Here is a 16022-nt window from a genome sequence, read left to right as displayed (position 1 = left end):
GCTACCCAGGCAGAGGAAATTCTCTAAAAACTAGTGTTTTCTCTTTTTATTTTTTAAACATTGCTCTTGTATAACAAATAATAATCAAGGTCTATTTTTAAAAAAAGGGATTAAAAAATAGGTTTGTAACTGACAACATGCCACGTGTCAAATTTCAATCTAGAGATGATGTTCATGGCTAAGTTAAAACAACTTAAAATAGAAGTTTTATAATATGAAATTGATGCTGTAATAAATATTCTTTAGCATAACACAAGCTTTGATTAAACGCAAGGATTCAACCTGTACTGCAAATGCAGGAAAGCCGATTAAGGAATTCATTAACAGTAGCAATATCTCAAAAATAAATGCAACATTTTATTTAATCAAAAGTCTTGTCACTGAATATATGAGAGAAATATATCATATTTCACTTAATAAAAAACATTTAATTTAAAACAGTGTTACGGTAAGGGGATATCTGCTTTGAACATAATGTAAGAAAATAGAGGATTACATTTCCCCATTTTTTGAATTTACACAGAGAGAAAAAAATACATGGCTGTAGATGACGGTGCAGTAAAATTTATTTTCACCAGAAAAGGAATGACCCATAACTCATGAGTGGCAGAGTCTCCAGTGAGTTATGGAGGTCATTCTTTCATGTGAGGAAATGAATTGCATTCATTATACCTTGCCCCACATTTATATGTTTTGTTATTAGCACACCAGATGGGATTTTAATTTTGTATTGTTTACTTGTTCATTTTTACTTTTTGAAATAAGTAACAATGTGAACTGCGTTAGGCAAAGGCATTGATAATGAAGCCTGGGCATGATCCTGCAGTTTACTCTCATGTGATGTCCTTAATTCGCAGAAGCAGTCTTGCTTCAGTGCTTGTCTTCAGAATATTTGGGTGAGTTTGAAATACAGAAGCACGGCCTACAGGACTGGGCTTATAATTGTTCAGTGTCTAATTGGAGAGAGAAAATACACACTTAGATATACAGGAACATACCTTAGATATGCAGAAGGCTGACCCAGGAGTAGTTTAAGCTTTGTTGGATTTCTGTTGTTTGACTTGTTCAGCCCAGCTGAGTTTTCCTTCTGCATTCAGTGGAAGCGTGGTCGGGCCATTAGAGGCTACCACATTACAGATTAGACATTTGTCCTGGTTTCATCTGGGATAGAATTAATTTTCTTCCTAGTAGCTGGTACAGTGCTGTGTTTTGGCTTTAGTATGAGAATAATGTTGATAACACACTGACGTTTTAGTTGTTGCTAAGTAGCATCCTAAGTCAAGGATTTTTCAGTTTCCCATGCTCTGCCAGGTGCACAAGAAGCTGGGAGGGAGCATGGCCAGGACAGCTGACCCAAACTAGCCAAAAGGATATTCCATACCATAGAAAGTCATACTCAATATATAAACTGGGGGGAGTTGGCCAGGAGGCCGGGATCACTGCTCGGGGACTGGCTGGGCATCGGTCAGCAGGTGGTGAGCAATTGCATTGTGCGTCACTTGTTTTTCTTGGGTTTTATTTCTCTCTCTTTTTGTTATCTCCCTTTTCATTACAATTATTATTTTTATTATATTTTGTTTTATTTCAATTAGTAAACTGTTCTTATCTCAACCCACGAGTTTTACTTTTTTTCCGATTCTTCTCCCCATCCCACTGAGGGGGGGGTGCAGGGTTGGGGCGGAAGTAAGCAGCTGTGTGGCGCTTAGTTGCCATCTGGGGGTAAACCACAACAACATTACTATGCTACAGTAAGTCCTACCTGAAAACCCCCTAAAATAGACCTATTGGTTTATATTTGTGGTGCAGTCAATATTGCTGACTGTCATGGAGAAATCAGGAATAGGGTGCAATAACTGCACAAAGCAGCACCTTCTTGACCATCAGACCCTCTCTGATGGTCAAAGAATTTTCCCCTTTTTGCAAGTGAAAAAACAAGGCACATACTAACTCGGATGGTTCCCCCAAGACAAATGCAGTAAGAGCAAGCCTTGTGCTATTACTAGTCTCTTGACTCTCTCCTTTGTGTCTTTTTTCACAAGATCAGCCTATCTCTGGAACGGAGAGCAGCCCAAGTGGATCATACAGCTGAACTTATTTGTGTTCTCAGCCAGAGCCACAGCAAAGCGGGGTGGGATGCATGGCAAGTCCAACACTGTGGGCACACGCATCCAGCCCTGCACGTGGAACTGCTCGTTTGGTTTATTACCAGGAGCGTGGGCAATGAAACGAACTTGGCTTGAAAGTCCTAGATCACCTCCCACAGACAGTTGAGTCCCTGTGCTGACTGCTAAAAGGGTCCTGAAATGATGCTTTGAGAACCACGGTCAAAGCCGTTTATGGCTGAGGCCTCGCAGGCTCGCTGGTGGCTGTTGAAACAGCAGGAATCTGCCACTGTAGTCACCGCTGGCTGAGATGGAGCTGCCTGGTGGGAGAGTCGAGTTTCCCACAGAAAGAGCAGCCAGCCTGCCGAAAACCTGGCCTCGGAGCTCCACCTAGAGGTCCTCACGGGTGAGGTTTGAGGGCTCCTCACCCCCTGGCAGCCTTTGGCAAAAATTTATGTAATTCCCAGCTGAATGGCGCTGCCTGACTCTGCCCTTACTCCTCAGAGGAAAAAGCTTTTCCTTTTTCTATAACTATAAAGTTTATAAAACTTTAAAAACGACCGATGCCTACACATTACCACAAGATTTCATTAGGGATCATCAGAAAGTGCCTGCTGAAACAATGTTAATTCAGCTCAGCTGAACAGCCTCATGCCCAGAAAAAGAGGTGACCTTTCTCTCTTGTTGAACGTCTCCATTTCCCTTCTCTCATGGCATATAGTACAACTTTGGCACGCCTCCGTAAATGCTTACAGAAACAAACCCACAGAGTTAAGATGGACCTAGTACTAGACAAACTTCTACCTGCTAGGGGACACCATACCCTTTTTTTCTCGCCCGACACAAAAAGTTCTGCCACAGAGACAATGCCAAATGGAGGACAGCTGGGAACTCCCGCACAAGTCAGCTGTGCCCTGTGAGCAGGAAACAGGCCACAGGCTGCCTCAAGTCCATGTAACACGGTGCTGACATGTGCTGCAAATGGCATGGGCTGTGGAGTCTCCACATCTATGGACAGGGTCCAAATGCTGGCCACGCCACAGAGACTGGCCAGCAACAAGAACATAAACATTGAGTGATTAAAAATTAGGGAACAAGCACATGATATCCCAGATAAATAAATACTTGCACCAGTGCTATTAATATGACCACTTTAAGAATCACAATAGATTACTCTGGCTGTTAAAACTGAATGTGAAGAAAAAAATGGAAAAACTTGGATTCTTATTTTTATCTGGAGATAAGGCAAACCCAAAATGTAAAGCACAACAGAAAGCGTTATGTGCATACAGACATGTCGCTTCTCTGGGACCACCAAGCTTTTTATTGATACGTTTACAAGAATTGACTAGCCAAACATGGATTATTTCATGCAGTGAGGTTGCTGTGGGGTAGGGACAGAGAGCGAGTAAGAGCAGTGGTACTTTCAACAGAATTTACTTGTATGCTGAAAGGAGTTACAGGTACTGATGGAGATACATGTTAATAAAACCCAGAAGTGTTACAGTGTCCAATGGAGAAACAAGATTCACTTAGATCACTATGTTGGAAGCTAATCTTAAAATGTTTTAAGGCAATACTTCTACAACTATTTAGATGAAGCTGGATAAGGTAATAAATATCAACATAATAAATACTTCTGGGATTCTATTCTTCCTTGTTCTCATACTTCGCAGTTTAAGAGTCTGAAATAAATGTCAAATCAAAGAGTTCCAAAAGAAAAACATTTTTGTAAGATCAAGATCTATAATGACAAGCTCACTCCAAGACTGCCATCTGTTTTGAGTCACTTTAATGTGCCTGTGATATCACTGTCACTAAAACACTGTAGGGTTTTGCCAAATATGTGCTGCCTTAAATTGAATAACTTCCGTATGCATTTCTATTGGAAATGAATGAGTATCATAGCAACTAGAAAAGAAATCAAGTGTTGGAAAACGTTTAGACAGGTAAGGCAACATAGCAATAAAAGGTCTTATGAGATTGTTGTCTGTAGCTGGATACTTACAGTTAACATGGCAAACATTAGCTGGCAGACATTAAAAGCATGCCTCCAGTTGTGATACAAAACCATTCGATAATTCTTCCTAACTGTCAAAAGCCACCTACACAGCGTCTGAAATGAAAAGTACAAATTGTATCAGGGCTACTAAATGTGTACAAATGGACAGAGCAGTGCCAAGGCAAAAACAGCAGATATCTCTGCAGCGCAGATGGTTACCTCGTAGTCAATTTTAAATTTCTGAACCATTCCAAGTTCCATGAACATCCGCAGGGCTGCAGTAATCATGGCATCCACATCAAGCGAGAAGTCATCAAAATGGATATCATCAATGCCAAGCTCCGACACCAGAGGGATGTTTGCTGCCTGAAAATACCAAAGGGAAAGGGAAACTTCTGATTCAAAACTTTGGTCTTTTTTTCTGTGTCACTCTTACAAGAAACCATCCATACATCAGTTCTGACCTGCCAATACATCCCCTGCTTGATGTGAATGCCAAGCAATAAAAGTCTTCATCTGAGAAATACAACCACGTCAAGCTAACAGAGCGGGGAAACAGTGGGAAGAACAACCTGGTACGAGCAGGAAACATGCTCACCATCCCAACTGGAGCCTCTATATAGACTTTAGACTGTGAGAGCTGACCACTTCACAACTACTGCAGTAACACAATATATTCCGATGCAAATTACAATTCTGTAATGCAAGAAACATCTGGACAGCCAGCAGCTGGGAATTTTAATTGCTACCATTCACAAATGCAAAGTAAATATACTGCTCTACAGAATTTCTTCATCCAAATGTCTTTACATTCATAAGCATACAAGTACCCTTTGCTTTACACTGTTCACTACACATTCATAGAACCAAAAAAAGAGTAATACAAGAAATGTCCAGCAGAAGTACTTTTCAAAGTAAAAGAAAAATAATTTTCAACACGCTGATTACATAGTAAGTCAATGAAAAACAGCAAAAGCCTTACATTTTGCTTTGTCCATGTAACAGCAGACTTTTGTTCTGTTTGTAAGAAAGGAATGAGCTTTCCATGCACACAAAAACATAGGAATGAGTGTGCAGGACTGGCTAATGCACACAGTTGAGCACACAGATGTGTTGTGGCTGGCCCAGTGGCAGCACCTGCGGGAGCCAGGCGGAGGTGCTGACAACCCTCACCGGCTTGTCTGCCCTTCCTTACACCCCTTTGGACTTGCCATTCATCTCCCTAGAGAGGGCAGGTGGAGGAGGCTGCATTTGCCGAAGGAGCATCTGTTCCCTGTCTCCCACAGCGAGAAGGCAACGGGTCAGGTAGAAGCCTCACAAAGGGGCTGGATCCAACCCACAGGCCATGAGCTGAACCACACTGAATCAGTTAAAATCACGTGGACTCAGCTGGTGTGGTACATCCAGCTACTCACTTGCATAAAATACCAATTTGTTCATGCAACTGTAAGTTCATCTTCACAATTACAGCTTCTATATGACCACCTTATGGTTTCGTTTTTGAAAACTTGTGTTTTGAAATATTGCACCCTAACTACAACAAGTTACTGACATGTAAAAAGCTTTTTCTGGCCAAAGGGAAAGTGCCACCTCGATAATTACTTCATGCAGAGATTAAGCTGGTTTAGCTATACCGTCCATGTAAGAGAAGATGGTGTAAACCTGCCATAAAATAGTATTAACATTGCAGTGTTAACTTATTACCTAGGTAGAAGAAAAGCCTTTTCAGTTCAGCACCCAGTAAAGCATGCCAATACCACAAAAAGTCATAGCATTATGCCACTGAGGTTAACTGACATAAGAAATACAACAAACCCATCAAGTCAAGTGTCATCTCAGGACACAGCTGAAGCAGCTCTGGAGCATGCAGGCAGAGATGTGAGCTCTGTTAACTGCATACTTACTTTGTCTGCTAGCATACTCATCCAGGTTGAATCAACTCAGTGGGGTTTTTTTGATAATTATTGAAACACTTTAAATACTTCTAGATGATCCCAACCTTAACATCCTTTAAGATCTGGCTGAAAAGCTATGTATTTACTTCTGAGGTAAAGAAAGAAAGAAAATACGGTTAGGTGTGAAACAGGAATGCTGGCCCAGAGACTGTGCTGTCCAGACCTTGAGCAGTCTTACAAAAATTGTGACTTCTTTATCATTCAGCTAATCTTCAGAGCTTTGGGGGATACTCAAGATGCATACTAATATTTAGTCCATGAATACACTCATTGCATAGTAAATGCACTCTTTATAAAATGTCTCTGAAGGAAGAAACACATTTGTTCATCTTACTCGTTTGTTCCTTAGAGAGAAGTTTAAATAACAAAGATGCTGAAACAGAAGCACTTGATTGTAAGTAGACCTACTTGAAATTGTTTTATCGAAACTATCTTTACAAACCTACTGCTACATTTTCATTAACTTTGAAGTGAGCTCTGATTAAAATTTTCACTTTTTTTGTCCTCTTAAAGGAAAACAGAAATTTTCCTTGCTATTTTTTACTGGAAACAAGCACTTTTACCAGCCTGTTACAATTCAAGGGAGAACACTTGAAGCAGTTGCTCAACTACAATTGTTTTTCCCTTTGTCAAACAGTGGAGAAATAACAACATATTCCAAATCTATTACAAACTGAACAACAGGATATTAACAAAGCAAGTCAAAACCAATTTCTTCCCATGTCAGTCTGAAACTTTTAAATATTTATGAGGTTTTACATTCCTAAATTTAACAGGAGTGCCATAATCCAAAATAACTGCTGAATTAATAGCCAGGAGATAACATTTGTATAAAAGAACCATTTGCTTTACAACAGCAATAAAGGAAACAACAGAATTATGAGTGTTGAGACTAATTTGAATAATGTTAAAAAAATGATATGTTGTGGGGCTGCAGGAATATTCTGGCTGCACCTGGCATTGTCTGTCCTCAGCTTCTTGTACTGGAAATGCAGCAGTCCAGGGTTTATAGGAGAGCAGTCATTAAAACTTCAATTTTTAATTACAAAGATATAAAAAATATTCATAATACAGAATATTAAAACATACCCATCCTTGAAATTTTGCTGTGCTGCAGGACAAATTCCAGTAGATTTCTTAAAATAAACAGCAATAACAACACTCTCTTCCAGGAAAACAGAGGGGATGAAAGTACCACGACAATAAGAGGAAGGGGCAGGTAATTAAAATTCAAGTTACAGTGAAATTATTTTTTAAAGCACCCCAGTGATTTAGAATCACTTAAAAGGCTTGCTTCCTTTTGAATATTTTGAAGTTCAATTTCCCCTTTCTAAAAACAATTAAGAACATTATACTCTGAAGTCTTTTTACCCTGTAGACCAAGCAACTTCAACGTTCTTCATCCTTGAGAAAAATTCACATGACTCTTCTGTGAGCTTATGGTAAATTAAAGCCAGACATGCCTCCTCTGGTCACATATCCATACCCCCTGGTACTAAAGCAAAAATTTGTCTTGAAAGGAACCACGAACACAAGTTGGGCTTAACACACGGAAGGCAACTGGTCTTGCCTAATAAAGTACAAAGTCAGCAGTTACCAGACTAGGAAACTATCACCACTTGTAGGCAGCTTGAAAAGGAGGCTGTCATGCACCCAAATGAGAGCATAAAGACAAGGTCTGTGGCTAGTCCCTACTCAGATGGGCATGGGATGGGGTGGGATGGATACGGGAAGGAGGAAAAGCGCCTTTGTACTCAATTTGGGATTGGACACGGATTCTCCTTTCCTCATAGCTCTTTGCTATCATGTAAGTTGCTTCACAGCCTGCTTGATACATGTGAACAGCTAGGAGACAAGTGACTGGTTGAGCCTTACCTTACATCAGCCATCGCCACAGGGCCATATGTCACTAATGACCATCATACTTCCAAATACGTGGAATGCCAGAGTGGCTTCTACCAACAATAAAGTCCCAGTTCTGGCCACTATAAAAGACAGCCCACGGGAATAGAAAAATAATGTTTCTCGTTCAGTATTAATAAGCCTTTGGGCTGCTGTGGATGAAGAAAACCTAAGAAGGAAAACTTAAGGAAATGAAAGAGTCAAAGTTTTAGGGAAACTTTGAAAGGCTAAACACTTGAAATAAAAGCTACTATTTAATGCTTACACCTTAGTGCTGCTGAAGACAATTATTTTACAGTTTTAAAAGTATGTATAAAACATACACTGTATAAAATGGTTTCTTTACATTATTAGCATGCAACTAGATAACAAGATTAGTATTCGTTCATACTCATTTTTTCTTCTGTGCGCTATGTGTTCATGTGTAAATGTATGACAGAAAAATGCAGTATAATACACACTCACGTATATACAGAGCATTTTACAACATTCTCACTGTAAGGGCTGAACGAAGTGATCGCAATCAATCAACACAAGCAAAAAGGGAGACTTCTGCTGCTCTTACTGAACATATTTCCTGAATGAGAGAGAGGTTTTACATTCAGCTTGGTTAATGTTACTGCAAATTACTTTCCTCTTAATCCTACTTTCAGTTTCTGTCATATACCACACTATAATGGCCAATACTGCTACTGAGAAAACATGCAAAGCATACCATCAAATGCCCTTTTACAAATTAACTTTAAACCAGTTTATAGTTACAAATAGTACAAGAATGATCCCTTAGAGATGGGTGAAAGGAAAGGGGGCAAGATTCCTGTCCTGAATAACTTGTAGGTGTGATAGCTTGTATAAGCTCATGATAGGTGTCTTGCTATTTTAGGATCTGGAAACATATCACCAGTCCTTCCAAACAGGGAAAAAACTTTATGGATTTCCCTAACGATCCACACAGTTTTACAAACTAAACTTCCTGCGTGAGTTGGAAGTCTAGTTTTCAGTATATGAAAGCTATACTAAGCTAAAGTCTTCTTGTTCCAGCTAGTCAGATGTACTGCCAGTGGAGACCAGCAGATAGGTCACATGCTGCCAGCATAAGAAATGGTCAGAGGGAGAAAACTCCTTATGTAAGGAAAAACTGTATCATGCCAGGAACAAATATGAAATAGCACTCTGGATATTTAATAATCTCCTATAGCAGAATTTGGTTGAGACAGTCTGGGTCAGTGGTGGAGAACGGGCAATTTCAAGGTGGTGATCACATTTTGTCTCATCTTGCCATAATCCCCTTATTGCATCCTTATTTCCTACAAATTGGCACACAGTGATAGGCAGCTTAAGGAGTTTCTTAAACAGAAAATCCTTACAGCTCAAGGGTCTGATTGCAACAACTTCATTCAGTATTACATGTTATATGAAAACACAATTTTTGATCCCATTTGATACTAAGAACACAGGACAAAAATATCATTCCACAGATTGACAGTGAAGGCTTACTGAATGATTTTGTACTAACTCTTCTAATAGCATATTCTTTGTGATCTTCTATATCCGTATTTGATAATGTGATAAAATCAGATATAAGGAAACCAACAAGTTCTTCAGAAAGCATTCTTTCTCCTTGTAAAATGTTCACTACCATGGAAGCTGTCCAGCCAAACACAGAAAACGCTGGACTGAAATCCTACTTTGCTGTGTCAGCTTAAACTCTGTACTTCAGTTGTACTACCTGTGTGGATAAGACATTGGTGCTTATTATGCAAGGAAAGCATTTTGAAACCTACTGATACGTATATTAGTATGGCTTTGTTGAAAAAAATAGCACATTCTGCCATTTGATATGCTCAGCTTCTTTCCCACGCGATATCAGAACTATTCTGTAACAGTAACTTCCACTACTGAATATGTCCACTTTTGATATAGCCCTATGGACAATGACATGTGGAATGGTTAGCAAGGTTTCCTAATCAGAAAATAGTGCCAGACTGATGGAAAAAAAGTAACAAGAAACTTGAATATATATAACACATATAAAGATATCCCATAAAATATATGTTCCAATGGAGCAAAAGAATGGCAAAACAATACGGTATGCCTCTTAACTCCTAGGGGTGCTGTTTGAGTCAGGAGTACATGTACTATTTCCATAGCAGGTCAGGATCTGACCTCATTTATACTTTATAGTGAAACTGGAGCTTCAAACAACGTGACATACGCCAAAAAGTAAGACTCCCCTTTCAAGTATCTCCTCACCTAGAATCTCTCTCAGAAGATTAGGAACTGGAAAACCTTAAAGGCTGATCATCAAAACCTGCACAGAAAGCATCAAAGTGGAGAATATTTAAATGCGATGCCTTCTTTATCTCTCACTTAATCTTCTATCAAGCTATATTGGAGACAATATTTTCTGATGGCAAAGATTTTTATTTGTAAAGGGTTCTTTTCATGTATAAAGGCCTCTAAAATACTTGCTTATATTTATAGCTGCAGGCATCTTTTGAAATGTATCTTTATAGTCAGTTCTTAGCAGTAGCAGACAAATTTTGCACTTCTTCATAGCCATGGAAGACCAAAGCCTGTTAAGTTCCAGTCTGACGCATTTCTTACTTTCTCCAAAGGGGAAAGAATCAAATGTTTCAGCTCAGGGATGTTTTAAAGCCCAGAGCAACCCGGCTTTTAAAGGCCTCCATCTGTTACTGTAGACTGCGGATGACATCTCTCTGCCCTTCATAATGCTGAGTTAGCACCTCTTTTCCAATGACCAACTGCAGCAGAAGCAGGACAGAGACATTTAAAGGGAATTTTATAATATTTACAGGAAAGGGGAGTGAGTGTGGAAGAGATTTAAAGTGTGCACGTGTATTCTCCTCTGGATTTTGATTCCAATGATTTTTTAACGTGACTATCACAGTAGCATTACTGCTGCCTTCAGGAGTGAAATCATGCAGAATCACAGAATCATTTAGGTTGGAAAGGAGCTCTTGAGACCAGCCAGTCCAATGTCCCTGCTCAAGCAGGTCAAAAAAGCCTCAACTTTATTTGCCCTTCAACAACTTTCACCAAATTCCAACTCTCTGAATGAGGTCACTGTATGAAGGGATACTCAAATAACCACAACCAGAGACTGGAATGAGATAGGAGTGGGCCTTTAGACTCATCTGAAGGCAGCTGGATGAAAACCTGACATAAGGAGACCTCACACTGCCATATAAACACGCTTTGCCACCATCAGATCAGTCAGTCTCCCTGCTTCTGTGCGCCAGACTCTGTGAATGTTTTATGCAACAACTGCTTAGATATAAAAGAGATCAACAGTCCCTGTAATAGGATTTATGTATTTTAAACCTCTTCAGAGTAACCCAACAGATAAGCAGAGGGTTACAATTCTGAAAGCAAATGCCCAAACTCTGCCCAAAGTCCCACAGTAGGTGTCTGAGCCCTTTTCTGGGAAAGGTCATTCATTATTTTAGTCAAAGTTTTACATCTGTAAACCGAGAATAATGCTGTTCTTGCATCCAGCTTCAAAATCTGCAGCTGAAGCACGTATATATGGTGCATACTGCTTCATTCTCTACTGGCAAATTAACAATGTAACATGCAATTTAGACATGAAATGTGGAACAAAGAAAGTTGCATTTAGTCTTGTTTCAAAAAAGTTATATTTGGTTTGACCATTTACCAAACATAACTAGTGCTTAGCATGAATACTGGTATTTGCTTTAATTAAAAGAGAAACTTCACAGCATTAAGAAAGCTATTTATTCTGTTTCTTCTATTAGAAGAAGAAAAGTAGCCATTAAGCAATATAACACTATCAAACATAGCATTTAGGAAATTTTTTTAATTGTCATGCACTGTAGGCTTAGGACAACAATATGCTATTTACTTTCTGCTTTTGATATAAAGCTATATGTGCCTGAGGAAAGGATTTGTCTTCTTATAATTTTATTTTTAAAAGGTCAAGGGAAGATATGTCATTACAGCATTACACATGCCATTTCCAAAGGTAAGCCCAGAATTATAGCTAAAAAGCTAGAAGTATTTTGAATGTTTCTGATCAGTCAACCAGTCCTGCCTGAACATACCACTTTCTGAAACTGGGACGCATCAAAACGAATAATAAATTTCAGAGATAAAAGTATTACTTTTAAATTTTTGTTATAAACTATAATAGAAAAGACACAAAATACATTATTTATGTTTCTAAAAATCAATCCTTGATGTTAAAGTTGTTTCCTAGTACACAGAAACAAAATATATGGCAGCCTATAAAAGGAACAAGAAATTTCTATTTTAAAAGAAGAGAGACATAAAATAAAAGCAATTAATGGTCTGAGCATCTATTATTCTTAAGGCCAAAGTACATAACCACAGCAGCCTAGGACTGGGGTTTTACAGGGCATGCACATTCGACACAATGATCTCCCGAGGCGTGCAGGGGAGTGTTCGCGTCCTTTTGGCTTATGGTGATTAGGAAATAACCAGTGTGTCACATACTACAGGCTAGCAACTGTCGACTTTTTATGACCATTGGTGCAGATGAGAAGCTCATACAAAAGGGTCTATTCAGTCTCCGTCCCAGAATTTTAAACAAACACAAGCAGCAAACCTAGGGCAAGTATTTCTCTGTGATACAAAAGTGTCGGGCATGAAGGCTGCCATTTCCCACAACAGCCTTACTTGGTTTTGGTAGGCAGAGAGTCAGCTTTGTTGCTCCCATGAAGAGCAGAATAGGTAATGTGGACTGACCCCCTCATGCTTATAAATTTGGGAGGGCAAGGGAAAAGGGATACAAGGTAGCCTTCTCCTCCACAAGACTAGGTAGGAAGGGGAGGGAAGGCTCTAGCTGCTTCCTTGAAGACTGAGAAGAGGGAAAATCTGACTAAGGGTGGAAGGAACAGGGTCAGGGTTCTTCTCACAGAGGATGTGACGTGAAGGCACGGGGAAGAACTGGCCCTTTTGGGGGCGAACAGCCCAAAGTGTAGCCTGCAATTCTCAGCTGGACACATAGTGTGAGAGAGCGCATGAGAGAAAGAAATGAAAGCATTGCCAAGAACAGACACTAAAAAAACCCCACCAAAACCAAACCAATAAAACCTCAAAAACCCCACCAGTGCCACAATAGCATATACGCTGGTATTACACTATTTTTTCCATCCCAGTGTACTCCAGCAGCACTCACTGCACCCAAGCCAATCTGCAGGAACACTGGTCGCATGCCACCGTGGGGCCGTGGCAGTGCTGCAGAAGCACCCAGCAATGGCACTGGACAGTGTTCCTGCTGGCCACCAAAATTGCCTTTCTGAGCACCTGTGACAAATCAGGCTGGCAGTACAGTGACTGGTGGTGAAAGTTATGCAAATATATGAGTGGGCTACTGCTCCACTGGGGAGAAAGTCCTATTTCAGATCTGCTAGACTGACAGCTAGAGCAAAATATTGTCAGGTAGACAATAAATAATATTGAAAACACCTTCAAATTTACAACACACATTTACAGAAAAACTACAGAGAACATTGCAGTGATTGTCCTTAAAATATATTTTATCTTTGTCTTTTTCTCCTTAGTTTTTTGTCAAGTTCTGACTGCAGGTGTAAAAGAAATCCACCCATCCTTTTCTGAATCCATAAATCACTCCCTAGGAGCACTCTGGACTGCCCCAAAGAGCATTCTCCAGAAAACACTAGAGCTTCATTTTGCTACAGTTTAACAAGTCAAGAGGGTTATCCTCTCCGAGGCTTCTGCAGGGCAGACTGTGAAAAGAGCCCAACTCTTCTCCCTGTAGCAGAATGTACATCCTCCACAGCACCCGTCATCCCACAAAGTACACCAGCAGAGAAAGCCTGAGCACCCAGTCTGCACAGCAGCACAGAGCTCTAGTTCACACACAACTCACAGCCTAATCACCACATGTTTTCTGAGGAAAAAATAAAATATACAGATCCTGCTCTTTCAACAAAATCAAATAATAGGCACTTAAGTCTTTATTTAGTTCTTTACTTACTACCTATGTATTACTAGCTTTATAAATTTTCTTTAAACAAAAGTTGCTTTCATCTATCACTACTTTAAGGTGAAAGGCTGCAACACAGCCAATAAATACTTGTTTCCTGTCATTCATAAGGTTCTTAATGAAGGTCTTGCAATACACATTAACTGGCCCCTATGAAAACACCCTTATGATATTTGACTGATATAACTGTTCCTTTTCTCCTAGACACCTTGCATCTGCCAAATTAATTTTTTGACTATAACACCTTAACCTATGTTTGGTGCTGCAGAGGGGCTGCAGCATCAGCCGAGGAGGTATGAATCTCAGCAAAGAGGCCTGTCTGCATGACTCCACTTTAGGGACACTGAGGATTGCCCATGCCCGGCACAAAGCCGTGAGGTGCACAAATAGCTCAGCCACTGCTGACTCTAGCAGAGAGACAAGTTAACGTGCAGACAAGTGAGAAATGAGCCAGGCAAGGAGCTGGATTTGGGACCCTACTGGGGCTACATCGCTGTGCCACAGCACCCAGCTCATCAAGGTCTTCCCCCGGTCGCTGCTGTGCCACCCTGGGGCAGGCACTGCCCACAGACCAGGTCCTGCCACAACTTGCCGCAGTATTGCTGTGATTATGCCACTCACAACCTTTCCCCACCACCACCCACAGCAATGGGTCTCCTTCAGGGAAAGTACAGATAAACTGATGCCAGGTGTCTACTTCTGTTAACAGTAGAGTTGATGAAGGCCATAAATAGAAATAATTTTTTGTTGTTTTGGGGGGGGGCTGTTGTTTGTGTGCCCATAAGCTTGTTGTATGCCTGGGACAAAACACATGCTGCTGCACAGCAGCACAGAAAGCAGAGTTAATTGAGTTACATTTAAGCACAGCAAACAGGATGCTGTATGCACAGGGGGATGACAAAAGCACTGGAAAACACTGGTATCTGATGTTCTCAACTTTTTTGTGTGTGTTCAGAACTGGGTGTAACTTGTTGCAAAGCACAAGATGACAGAACACTTCACAGAAATGGCCTCATAAAATATTCAGTTTCCTGTTTTTGCCTTAGGTACAATCTGCACATTTTCCATACAGTTGCAGCAAGAAAAGAGAAGTGCTAGAGTCTATTTTTCATACATTTAAAGTGTTTACACTTTAAATTTGAAAGACTAAAAATGCAGAACTACTGACATAATTTCTGTTAGAAAGTACATTTACTCTGCCTGGGATTTTGCCCAGGCTAAACCAAGAGACTTTTGACACTAAAACAATAGAGGAATCCTCCCCAGGCAGACAATGAAACAGTGTAATAAATAACCCAGAGAAGGTTGTAATTGCAAGTATTTTTTACATAATATATGCTAGACATAGTTTTGCTTGTATGACACAAGCCCATACACCCCAAATATGAATTGATCTAGAAAACAAGTGTGCATCCACGTAATTTTTTCCTTCAAATAATTCCAGAGCCTAAGTTAATACTGCACAGGAGCACAGTCACTCGCACACTCATGTGTGGGAAGAGGTCTTTCAGCACAGCCTCACTCTTACCAGCTGATGGAGGAATGCAAAAAAACCCAATTGCTGGATATGAGACTGTGGATGCAACATGGCTGAACCCATGAGGACATCTCTCCTGAGCCTCTCGGTGACTCATGCAAGAGGGACATGCTGCTAACATATTCTATTACATGCACACACACAAACATTACGATAGTGTGAAATTGCACTGGTATTACCTTTTTCAGGATTTTACAGTTTAACAGAAATGCTGCTAGGCGATCAGCCTTAAAGTGGAGCAAGGATGGCACCCAGTGGCCAAACATATTCATCTCAGAAAAACGTTTCTCATCTATTTCCCATTCTTCACTTTCTAGAGTTTTAATTATAAAAAGGTTCTAGCTCTAATATAAACTTGTTGGCAACGTCAAAAGCCTTTAAAGGACACTGCCTTCTTCCTTTGGGGGACATTTATGTTTCCTTTTGTAAAACATTTTGTAAAAAAGAAAGCCTATAGAAATACTGCCATTAATAATTTAAAATCAATACCAGTAAACATTTATGACAAACA

The 16022-nt window shown here is 40.0% G+C and overlaps 1 protein-coding gene across 4 annotated transcripts in view; it reads right to left on the bottom strand.

The window, feature by feature from the left end:
• PDE11A (phosphodiesterase 11A) overlaps window positions 1-16022 on the bottom strand; it is a 164855-nt gene that overhangs the window by 35643 nt on the left and 113190 nt on the right. For all 4 annotated transcript variants that reach the window (XM_052792292.1, XM_052792289.1, XM_052792288.1 and 1 more), the window contains exons 11-12: window positions 4324-4470; window positions 4111-4218 (exon numbers count right to left, since the gene is read on the bottom strand). In XM_052792292.1, coding sequence (XP_052648252.1) covers window positions 4111-4218; window positions 4324-4470 — 255 coding nt within the window. The remainder of the gene's footprint in view (window positions 1-4110; window positions 4219-4323; window positions 4471-16022) is intronic.

The sequence above is a fragment of the Harpia harpyja genome, chromosome 7 (genome assembly GCF_026419915.1).
Source record: "Harpia harpyja isolate bHarHar1 chromosome 7, bHarHar1 primary haplotype, whole genome shotgun sequence".
Lineage (NCBI taxonomy): Eukaryota > Metazoa > Chordata > Aves > Accipitriformes > Accipitridae > Harpia > Harpia harpyja.
The sequence above is the reverse complement of the archived record's forward strand: the minus strand, read 5'-3'. Positions and strand labels throughout refer to the sequence as shown.